The following is a 12103-nucleotide window of genomic DNA, read 5'->3' as shown; positions in this document are numbered from 1 at the left end:
GCCCACCCCTAAGGCCGGCCCTGTCTAGCGGGGCGGGGGTGATGCTGGTGGCAGGGGGCCTGGCTCCTCTCTCCCCCTGAAAGGTGTTTAACCTGCTCTCCTAAATCGCCCGCAGACTACGGGACTGGGTCACGACTGACTAGTGCAACAGGAAAAGATAACTGGAGTCACCCGGCGGATGGGGTCCTGCAGTGGCGGCTGCGAATCACCCTTTCCCTGCTTTATAGCCTCACGGCTGCTAGCAATTGCCCTTAGCCCTCCCCTCATGTAAAATAAATCAATGGATTATCATGGGAAGAAGGGGCACGAGACCGGCTCCCAGGAGTCATAGAATCATAGAATCATAGAATAACAGAGTTGGAAGGGACCTCTGGAGGCCATCTAGTCCAACCCTCTGCCCAGAGCAGGACCAATCCCAACTAAATCATCCCAGCCAGGGCTTTCTCAAGCCTGACCTTAAAAACTTCCAAGGAAGGAGATTCCACCACTTCCCTAGGTAATGCATTCCAGTGTTTCACCACCCTCCTAGTGAAAAAGTTTTTCCTAATATCCAACCTAAATCTCCCCCACTGCAACTTGAGACCATTACTCCTTGACCTGTCATCTGCTATCACTGAGAATAGTCTAGATCCATCCTCTTTGGATCCACCTTTCAGGTAGTTAAAAGCAGCTATCAAATCCCCCCTCATTCTTCTCTTCCATAGACTAAACAATCCCAGTTCCCTCAGCCTCTCCTCATAAGTCATGTGTTCCAGATCCCTAATCATTTTTGTTGCCCTTCGCTGGACTCTCTCCAATTTCTCCACATCCTTCTTGTAGTGTGGGGCCCAAGACTGGACACAGTACTCCAGATGAGGCCTCACCAATGTCGAATAGAGGGGAACGATCACGTCCCTCGATCTGCTGGCAATTCCCCTACTTATACACCCCAAAATGCCATTGGCCTTCTTGGCAACAAGGGCACACTGTTGACTCATATCCAGCTTCTCGTCCACTGTCACCCCTAGGTCCTTCTCTGCAGAACTGCTGCCTAGCCATTCGGTCCCTAGTCTGTAGCGGTGCATTGGATTCTTCCGTCCTAAGTGCAGGACTCTGCACTTGTCCTTGTTGAACCTCATCAGATTTCTTTTGGCCCAATCCTCCAATTTGTCTAGGTCCCTCTGTATCCTATCCCTACCCTCCAGCGTATCTACCGCTCCTCCCAGTTTAGTGTCATCCGCAAACTTGCTGAGGGTGCAATCCACACCATCCTCCAGATCATTAATGAAGATATTGAACAAAACTGGCCCCAGGACCGACCCTTGGGGCACTCCGCTAGATACCGGCTGCCAACTAGACATGGAGCCATTGATCACTACCCATTGAGCCCGACAATCTAGCCAACTTTCTACCCACCTTGTAGTGCATCCATCCAGCCCATACTTCAACTTGCTGACAAGAATACTGTGGGAGACCGTGTCAAAAGCTTTGCTAAAGTCAAGGAATAACACGTCCACTGCTTTCCCTTCATCCACAGAACCAGTTATCTCATCATAGAAGGCAATTAGATTAGTCAGGCATGACTTTCCCTTGGTGAATCCATGCTGACTGTTCCTGATCACTTTCCTCTCCTCTAAGTGCTTCAGAATTGATTCCTTGAGGACATGCTCCATGATTTTTCTGGGGACTGAGGTGAGGCTGACCGGCCTGTAGTTCCCAGGATCCTCCTTCTTCCCTTTTTTAAAGATTGGCACTACATTAGCCTTTTTCCAGTCTTCCCGGACTTCCCCCGATCGCCATGAGTTTTCAAAGATAATGGCCAATGGCTCTGCAATCACATCCGCCAATTCCTTTAGCACTCTCGGATGCAACACATCCGGCCCCATGGACTTGTGCACGTCCAGTTTTTCTAAATAGTCCCGAACCATTTCTTCCTTCACAGAGGGCTGGCCAGCTCCTCCCCACGCTGTGCTGCCCAGTGCAGTAGTCTGGGAGCTGACCTTGTTCTTGAAGACAGAGGCAAAAAAAGCATTGAGTACATTAGCTTTTTCCACAACCCCCTTCACTAGGTTGCCTCCCTCATTCAGTAAGGGGCCCACACTTTCCTTGGCTTTCTTATTGCTAACATACCTGAAGAAACCCTTCTTGTTACTCTTAACATCCCTCGCTAGCTGCAACTCCAGGTGTGATTTAGCCTTCCTGATTTCATTCCTACATGCCTGAGCAATATTTATATACTCATCCCTGGTCATTTGTCCAATCTTCCACTTCTTGTAAGCCTCTTTTTTGTGTTTAAGATCAGCAAGGATTTCACTGTTATGCCAAGCTGGTCGCCTGCCATATTTACTGTTCTTTCTACACATCGGGATGGTTTGTCCCTGTAACCTCAATAAGGATTCTTTAAAATACAGCCAGCTCTCCTGGACTCCTTATCCCCTCATGTTATTCTCCCAGGGGATCTTGCCCATCAGTTCCCTGAGGGAGTCAAAGTCTGCTTTTCTGAAGTCCAAGGTCCGTATTCTGCTGCTTTCCTTTCTTTCTTGTGTCAGGATCCTGAACTTGACCATCTCATGGTCACTGCCTCCCAGGTTCCCATCCACTTTTGCTTCCCCTACTAATTCTTCCCGGTTTGTGAGCAGCAGGTCAAGAAGAGCTCCGCCCCTAGTTGTTTCCTCCAGCACTTGCATCAGGAAATTGTCCCCTACAGTTTCCAAAAACTTCCTGGATTGTCTGTGCACCGCTGTATTGCTCTCCCAGCAGATATCAGGATGGTTGAAGTCGCCCATGAGAACCAGGGCGTGCGATCTAGTAGCTTCTGCGACTTGCCGGAAGAAAGCCTCATCCACCTCATCCCCCTGGTCCGGTGGTCTATAGCAGACTCCCACTATGACATCACCCTTGTTGCTCACGCTTCTAAACTTAATCCAGAGACTCTCAGGTTTTTCTGCAGTTTCATACTTGAGCTCTGAGCAGTCATACTGCTCCCTTACATACAGTGCAACTCCCCCACTTTTTCTGACCTCCCTGTCCTTCCTGAACAGTTTATACCCATCCATGACAGTACTCCAGTCATGCGAGTTATCCCACGAAGTCTCTGTTATTCCAATCACATCATAATTCCTTGACTTTGCCAGGACCTCCAGTTCTCCCTGCTTGTTTCCCAGGCTTTGTGCATTTGTATATAGGCACTTGAGATAACCCGCTGATCACCCCTCGTTCTCAGTATGAGGCAGGAGCCCTCCCCTCTCACACGCTCCTGCTCGTGCTTCCTCCCGGTATCCCGCTTCCCCACTTACCTCAGGGCTTTGGTCTCCTTCCCCCGGTGAACCTAGTTTAAAGCCCTCCTCGCTAGGTTAGCCAGCCTGCTTGCGAAGATGCTCTTCCCTCTCTTCATTAAGTGGAGCCCGTCTCTGCCTAGCACTCCTCCTTCTTGGAACACCATCCCATGGTCGAAGAATCCAAAGCCTTCTCTCCGACACCACCTGCGTAGCCATTCATTGACTTCCACGATTCGATGATCCCTACCCCGGCCTTTTCCTTCCACGGGGAGGATGGACGAGAACACCACTTGCGCCTCATACTCCTTTATCCTCCTTCCCAGAGCCACGTAGTCTGCAGTGATCCGCTCAAGGTCACTCTTGGCAGTATCATTGGTGCCCACGTGGAAAAGCAGGAAGGGGTAGCGATCCGAGGGCTTGATGAGTCTCGGCAGACTCTCCGTCACATCACAAATCTTAGCCCCTGGCAAGCAGCAGACTTCTCTGTTTTCCCGGTCAGGGCGGCAGATAGATGACTCAGTCCCCCTGAGGAGAGAGTCCCCGACAACCACCACCCGCCTCCTTCTCTTGGGAGTGGTGGTCGTGGAACCCCCAACCTTAGGACAGTGCATCTCATGCCTTTCAACTGGTGGAGTCTCCTGCTCCCTTCCCCCAGACGTATCATCTGGGCCACTCCCCGCAATGGTACCTGTGGAGAGAACATGAAAATGGTTACTTACCTGTATCTGCGTTGCTGGTACATGGACGTTCCCCCTTCTTCTGGAGGTCACATGTTGCCAAATTTCTTCACCATCCTCCTGCCCCCGCTGCGCAGCCTGCTCTGAATCTTCAGAATCTTGTGCCTGTAGAAGCATATCCTCACGTCTGTCCAGGAAATCTTCAGTTTCTCTTATGCAACGCAGGGTCGATACCTGTTGCTCCAGACCTTGAACCTTCTCTTCCAGTATGGAGACCAGCTTGCACTTTGTACACACAAAGTCGCTTCTGTCCTGTGGAAGAATGACAAACATGGCACATCCAGTGCAGGTCACAACAGCTGAACACTCCCCATCCATATTACCTTCCTACTACGAGCTTCCTCAGGAGATGCAGTAATTACTCAGAGAAGTCGTTAGGGTGTAAGCCTCAGTCGGGACACATTTCTGTAATCTGCACGTCTAGTCTGGATATTATGGAGTATCTTGTCCCTGGCTGCCTCCTACTTGCTGCCGCAGCCAGTGCCTCCCTCCTCGCCCAGCCGCTGCTGAGTCCCATCTACAGAGGTGTGCGATTAACGCTCATTAAAAAAATAATGTTAAGTTGTTTTGAGTTAATCACATGCATTAACTGTGAGTAATTGAAAGCTATAATAATAATTCTACATTTGTAAATTGCACTTTCATGATAAAGAGATTACACCACAGTACTTGTATGAAGTGAATTGAAAAATACTATTTCTTTTGTTTTTCTTTTTTTACAGTGCAAATATTTGTAATCAAAAATAATAATATAAAATGAGCACAGCACAATTTGCATTCCGTGTTGTAATTGAAAACAATATATTTGAAAATAGAAAAACATCCAAAAATATTTATAATAAAATTAAGTTGGTCTTCTATTATTGGTTAACTGTGCTATTAAAACTGTGATTAATTGTGACTATTTTTTAAAATCTAGATAATTTGTTTTGCATTAATCGCTTGAGTTAACTGCAATTAATTTCAGAGTGGCAGCCGTGTTAGTCTGTATCAGCAAAAACAACAAGGAGTTCTTGTGGAACCTTAAAGACTAACCAATTTATTTGGGCATAAGCTTTTGTGGGCTAAAAGCCACTTCATCAGATGCGTGGAGTGGAACATACAGTAGGGAGGTATAAATACACAGCATATGAAAAGATGGGAGTTGCCCTACCAAGTGGGAGGTCAGTGCTAAGAAGACAATTCAGTTAAGGTGGAAGTGGCCTGTTCTCAACAGTTGACAGGAATGGGTGGAAATCACTTTTGTAGTGCTAATGAGGCCAATGTAAATAAGGTGGCCCATTTCAAACAGTTGACAAGAAGGTGTGAGTATCAGCAAGGGGAAATTAGTTTTTGTAGTCCACTCCCAGTGTTTATTCAGGGCTAATTTGATGGTGTTCAGTTTGGAAATTAATTCCAGTTTCTTGTTGGAGTTTGTTTTTGAAGTTTTGTTGTTGAAGAATTGCCACGTTTAAGTCTGTTATTGAGTGTCCAGGGAGATTGAAGTGTTCTCCTACTGGTTTTTGACTGTTATAATCCCTGATGTCAGATTTGAATCCATTTATTCTTTTGCATAGAGACTGTCTGGTTTGGCCAATGTACATGGCAAAGGGGCATTGCTGGCACATGATGGCATATATCACATTGGTAGATGTGCAGGTGAACGAGCCCCTGATGGTGTAGCTGATGTGATTAGGTCCTATGATGGTGTCCCTTGAATAGATATGCGGACAGAGTTGGCACTGGGGTTTGTTGCAGGATTTGGTTCCTGGGTTAGTGTTTTTGTTGTGTGGTGTGTAGTTGTTGGTGAGTATTTGCTTCAGATTGGGGGGCTGCCTGTAAGCGAGGACTGGCCTGTCTCCCAGGGTCTGTGAGAGTGAGGCATCGTCCTTCAGGATAGGTTGTAGATCCTTGATGATGCGCTGGAGCGGTTTTCGTTGGAGGCTGTAGGTGACGGCTAGTGGCTTTCTGTTACTTTCTTTGTTGGGCCTGTCCTATAGTAGGTGACTTCTGAGTACCCTTCTGGCTCTGTCAATCTGTTTCTTCACTTCACCAGGAGGGTATTGTAGTTTTAAGAACATTTGATAGAGATCCTGTATGTGTTTGTCTCTGTCTGAGGGATTGGAGCAAATGTAGTTGTATCTTAGAGCTTGGCTTTAGACAATGGATCGTGTGATGTGGTCTGGACGAAAGCTGGAGGCATGTAGGTAAGTATAGCAGTCAGTAGATTTCCAGTATAGGGTGGTGTTTATGTGACCATCACTTATTAGCACTGTAGTGTCCAGGAAGTGGATCTCTTGTGTGGACTGGTCCAGGCTGAGGTTGATGGTGGGGTGGAAATTGTTGAAATCCTGGTGGAATTTCTTAAGGGCCTCCTTCCCATGGGTCCAGATGATGAAGATGTCATCAATGGAGCGCAAGTAGAGTAGGGGCTTTAGGGGACGAGAGCTGAGGAAGCTTTGTTCTAAGTCAGCCATAAAAATATTGGCATACTGTGGGGCCATGTGGGTACCCATAGCAGTCCCGCCCGAATAAATTTGTTAGTCTCTAAGGTGCCACAAGGACTCCTTGTTGTTTTTGCGATTCATTGACAGCCCTATTTTTAACTTTTATTATCAGAGTCACCAATTCTAGCTGCTTTTTACCACTGTGGTGCTATGTAAACAAGCCAGAATATGGTGGCCAGTTTCCTCCAGTTCCACATGTCTCCCCCCGTTCACCCATGCACACACCAATTCCTCTCCCCAGGGGCGTGCACAAGGAGGGGTAAGCAGGTACATGGCACTCCCCCCAGTAATTGGCAGGGACACAGAACTCCTCCAGCCCCAGGGTCATGGTGGGAACTTACAGCTCCTCTGGCCCCAGGGCCGTGGCGGGGTGAGTGAGCTCCTTTGGCTGGTGGCCAACAGGAGAGGGCACAGAACGTGCCCCTCCAAAAGTGGTGGAACTTAAATTCCTACACATGCCCCTTCCTCTCCCCATTTCTGTCTCCAACATTTCCCTTCAATTTTCCTGTCCCTGCTGTTCCTCACATTTCCCTGCACACTCACACACATGCATGCACCTGCGCATGCACACACCGATTTCCTCCTCTGTTCTGTTCACAAATGTCCTTACACTACACTGCCAAATGTCCCGCTCCTGCCCTCCCTGTTGAGTAGATCTGGTGCAACAGTAATTTTTAAAAATAAGTGCTTAGTATTAGAACTGCCCTCTTTCAAAATAGCCACATAGAGCCACCGTCTTCCTGAGAACAGTTTGGCTTCACACCACTTGGGAACAATGGAAGATGGTAGCTGTCAAGGCTGAATCCCCACTCTGGCACTTCGAGTGCAGAAGGTGGGGGCCTGCAAGGATTCTAAAAATTAATACTGGCCGCTCCAAGCTTGTATTAAACTTCCAAGGTTACAGCTTCTCTCTGACCTTGGCCTAGTAAATGCTGCCACCACCCAAATGAAAAAACCCCTTGGACCCAGGAAGGAGCATTTGGGAATTCCTCCCTGTGGGGTACCCTCAAGCCCTGTCCCCACCCCTCCCCCTCCGGGGAAGAGCTGAGAAAGAAAACAAAGGAAATTAGCTGTTGCTACCAGCTAATCAAACAACATGCACAAACCTCTTAGGACACGAAAAATCCAATCCTGTTCTTAAAAAAGGTAAATTTTATTAAAAACAAAATGGAAGAAAATACATCTGGAATTTAGGCTTTTGCTAGATTTTAAAAGAGCAATTCCAAAAATTAAGCACCCAAAATAGCTTTCTTGGGGTTTCAGCTTAAAGGTTACAAGCAAACAAAAGCATCTGGGGTTAGCACAGAGAAGTCCACAGGCCTTAAAAAATAAACAGAAATAAACCTAATCTCAGGTTTCAGAGTAACAGCCGTGTTAGTCTGTATTCGCAAAAAGAAAAGGAGTACTTGTGGCACCTTAGAGACTAACCAATTTATTTGAGCATGAGCTTTCGTGAGCTACAGCTCACTTCATCGGATGCATACTGTGGAAATTGCAGAAGACATTATATACACAGACACCATGAAACAATACCTCCTCCCACCCCACTCTCCTGCTGGTAATAGCTTATCTAAAGTGATCATCAAGTTGGGCCATTTCCAGCACAAATCCAGGTTTTCTCACCCTCCGCCCCCCCACAGACAAACTCACTCTCTTGCTGGTAATAGCCCATCAGAGATGACCACTGTCTTCACAATGTGTATGATAATCAAGGTGGGCCATTTCCTGCAGAAATCCAGGTTCTCTCACCCCCTCACCCCCCTCCAAAAACCACACACACAAACTCACTCTCCTGCTGGTAATAGCCTATCCAAACTTTGGATAGGCTATTACCTATCCAAAGACAGTGGTCACCTTTGATGGGCTATTACCAGCAAGAGAGTGAGTTTGTCTGTGGGGGGGCGGAGGGTGAGAAAACCTGGATTTGTGCTGGAAATGGCCCAACTTGATGATCACTTTAGATAAGCTATTACCAGCAGGAGAGTGGGGTGGGAGGAGGTATTGTTTCATGGTCTGTGTATATAATGTCTTCTGCAATTTCCACAGTATGCATCCGATGAAGTGAGCTGTAGCTCACGAAAGCTCATGCTCAAATAAATTGGTTAGTCTCTAAGGTGCCACAAAACCTAATCTCATCTTTCTAAACATTCCTAATTTACTTACATATTTGGGGGGGTTTCAAATAAGTAATTCTAGGTATAATCCGATGATTTCTCCTACCTGGCTTAAAGCTGTTTATAGCGTAGTCATAGCCCTGACTTTGGTCTGTTCCCCCTTCTCCGGAGAACAACCACAGACACAAAGGGAAAGCTTCCCTCCCAATTTTAAAAAGTTTTAGCCTTCCCATTGGCTCTTTTGGTAAGGTGCCCTTTTCTTTACCTGGGGGACGTTTTTAACCCTTTACAGGTAAAGCAAGGAGAGAACAGCTACCAAAAGGGATTTTACAGCTAACTGGCTGGCTGGGTGTCCATAAAGGAGAGCTACCCCCCCCCCCCTTCATTTATCACAGTAGCCATTTTGAGAGAGAGCATTTTTGTGAATGGCATCCCTTTAGCTTCATTCTCATTGAGAACATAGGAGATAGCAGCCATTTTGAAAGAGTTCCATGATGGAGAACAGTATTTGACAGCTTCTGCTGAAGGAGAAACATCTGAAACAGGTATGAAGAATAACAGGAAAAATGGCTTTTGATACTAAAGATAATTCTCAAAATATAGCCAATGCACAATCCATGAGTTTTAACTATATGGGACAATTTAAGGGTTTGTGTTATTCCATTATGAAGAGCATTTGGGACATAAAAATGGTCTGACACGGGGCTAAATTTTAATTTTAAAAATTATTTTTAACTCAAACCAAGTAACAAATTTAGTTGTGAATTCTCAGGAAATTCCTTCTGTACTCAGAGCAAGTGCTGTAATTTTAGGGTAGATGACCTGTATTCTTCTTGTCTTACAAAGTGGTTATACCATTGCTTTATAGTGGAAAGCTCAACTCAGCCTTAATTATGGAATTGTGAGCAGCACTTCCATAATAATATACCAAGGGAAAACTCAGTAAAAAAAAACAACAACAGCCTTTAAATTAGGAGACAGGCTGAATCTATCATGATTCTAACATAGTTGTAATGGACTGTCTTTTTTTTTAAACAAGAAAAATAAAGAAAAAGGTCATGGAAAATTGAAGATCTTTTAACTAAAACTGGTAGAAGGCAGGAATGAAATACTAAGAAAAAGTGAATATCTGTACATTAGTTGCCAGTCATTGAGGTGTAAGTGAATCCCTGAACCACGGAGATTCAAGCAGGTAGCTGATAAATTTTTTTAAAAAGCCAGTCTGGTAAGCGTATTTAAAAAGGAAAGTACAGTGATCCTGGCAGTTACTGTCTGTTAAATCTACCTTCACTCCATAATGGAGCAAACTTAAGAGAAAATATGTTTTCACTTAGAGGCTAATGGAACTAGTCGATGAGCAATAAAGTGTCAGGTTTATAAAGAATAAATCATGTTAAATACACTTGATTGTTTTTTGTGAAGAAATGCAGCAGTTATGTATATACCGTATCTGGAATTTAGTAAAACTTTTTATGCCGCTGCAAAATCTTAATTGGAACATTTAATTCAATCTGAAGTGACACAAGTAGTCACATGAATTGAAACTAGCTTCAGTAGAAGTTTTGCCTCATAGAAGACTGCAGGATGTGAATGTCATGCTGGAAATTATTTCCCGATGACTGTTTTGTCACATATTTTTCAGGTTTCACATACAGGATCATGAAAAATGTGCCTACACAGATTCATCTAGTATTTCTACATCAGCATGTTCTTTACCCAGGCGCTGGATCTGCAGCCGCCATCCCTCCAAGTGAACAGTGCAAGGGGATCTTTAACAACCAAAAGTGGGCCAGAGTTTTACCATCACTTCAAAAAGGTGGCACCTCTAGCCCCACAGCACCAGAGGTGAAAGTAACATAAAACTCTTACCGGTACGGGGGCCCGGCTCCAGGTCCTCGGAAGGGGCAGGGCCTCAGGCGGAAGGGGTGGGGCTGGGGCTCAGCCTCCCCCAGCCAGCCCTTCCATGCTGCCCGGCTCGGCCCGCACCGCCCAGGGCTCTGGTGGCGGTTTAAATGGCCCGGGACTCTGGCCACTGCTGGCCCCGGGGCAGCTGCCCCTTTTGCCCCCTCTCAGTGGCCCAGGGGGCCAAAAGGGCCAGTGACATTAAAGCGAGAAGTTTGTATCATCTGCCAATTTTGCCACCTCAAACTTGTTTTTTGGGCTGTCAAGTGAATAAGGGCAGTCAAAGTTCTGCTAGCCCTATGGAGCTGAGAGGACAGCCTCCTGACAAGATACCAGTTCACAGCAGTGTTATAAAAAAGCTTTGCCCTAGTGCAGTCTCCACCTGGCTAACTTTGGCACACATCTTTTGAGGACTTGGGCAGGCTATAGGGTACTGGAAATAGAATTTTTACAGGACTTGCATCCACCCAGCTCAGAAGAACTGAATAGGTTCCATAAGCAGCAGGTATAAGAGGCCACCTTTGGAGCTGCCACTGAAAGAGAGGGGGCAGCACGAGTGGCAGGGGGGAGAAGAGGTGTGAGCAGCAGGTAGGGGGACCTCGGGGTGAGGACCAGTCAGGGCTGGGGATAGAACATGGGCGGGGCTTCCAGGGGTGGAGGTTGAATTGGGGCACGCCTTGGGGTGGGGCCACGGTCCAGGCACACACAGCCTCACTAAATGGAGGATTGACGTGCTGCCCGTGATAGGTTCATTGCTTTGGGAATCATAGAACAAATAGAAGAACCAGCAGAGTTGTGTACATTTGTTGGTCACTGCAGGAAAAAAAGATGGACCCCTTCACTTATTTATAGACCCCAGAGAATTAAATAAATATGTTAGTAGGAACATTTTCCACTGCCTACAAGAGGAGGAATTTGGGGAGATGGCTGGTGCCCTTATTAAAACAGAGCATAGGTTTGTGTACATTCAACACCACTTGGGGAGACACTATTTCCACAGACTGCCATTTGGGTTGTTTACACCCGACATGTTTCACTGAAAAATACACCAAATTTTGATGAGTTTAGAGGGCACTGAGGTTTATATAGAAGACATTTTGATCGGGGGAAAAACAGGACAAGGGCATGACCAGCAGCTCCAGGCTGCTTTGGAAAGAGCCCGAGCAGCAGGGCTAAAGCTAAGCAACCAAAAATGTAAATTTCATGTAATGGATATAAGAATACCTGCAAGAGAAGTTAACACAGCAAGGTGTAGAGGTAGATCACAGTAAGGTTGAGGCCATCACCAACATTGTTGGATCATATTAAAGAAGTTCTAAAATCACAAATGAGTTTGATTCCCCATAGTTTAAATTCCACAGTATTACTAATTAAGAGGTCTCTTGGTTTTTGGTACTGTTTCTCTCCCTCTATGTGTGAAACTTGCAAGCTGCTAATTGTGTTAGTACATTCTAAGACGGAGTCTGTTCTCAAAGCAATTTTTTGTAACAACAACTACTCACACAGAGAGAGACTCAAAGCAATACTCTGTAACAACAGAAACAGCACCCAGAGACTCCCCGCCCTTTTGTTGTATTCATCTCGCTTTGTTAACAATTGTGATTAAA

At 46.0% G+C, this 12103-nt stretch overlaps 1 protein-coding gene across 1 annotated transcript in view; it reads left to right on the top strand.

Annotated features, from left to right (window-relative positions):
• The window catches only part of LOC141984797 (C-type lectin domain family 2 member B-like), a 34581-nt gene extending 23520 nt beyond the window's left edge, over positions 1-11061 (top strand). The window contains exon 5 of the mRNA XM_074948186.1: positions 10237-11061. Coding sequence (XP_074804287.1) covers positions 10237-10348 — 112 coding nt within the window. The 3' untranslated portion in view covers positions 10349-11061. The remainder of the gene's footprint in view (positions 1-10236) is intronic.
• Positions 11062-12103: the final 1042 nt, after the last annotated feature.

The sequence above is a fragment of the Natator depressus genome, chromosome 1 (genome assembly GCF_965152275.1).
Source record: "Natator depressus isolate rNatDep1 chromosome 1, rNatDep2.hap1, whole genome shotgun sequence".
NCBI lineage: Eukaryota > Metazoa > Chordata > Testudines > Cheloniidae > Natator > Natator depressus.
Note: the sequence above shows the minus strand (reverse complement) of the source record. Positions and strands in the feature narration are given on the sequence as shown.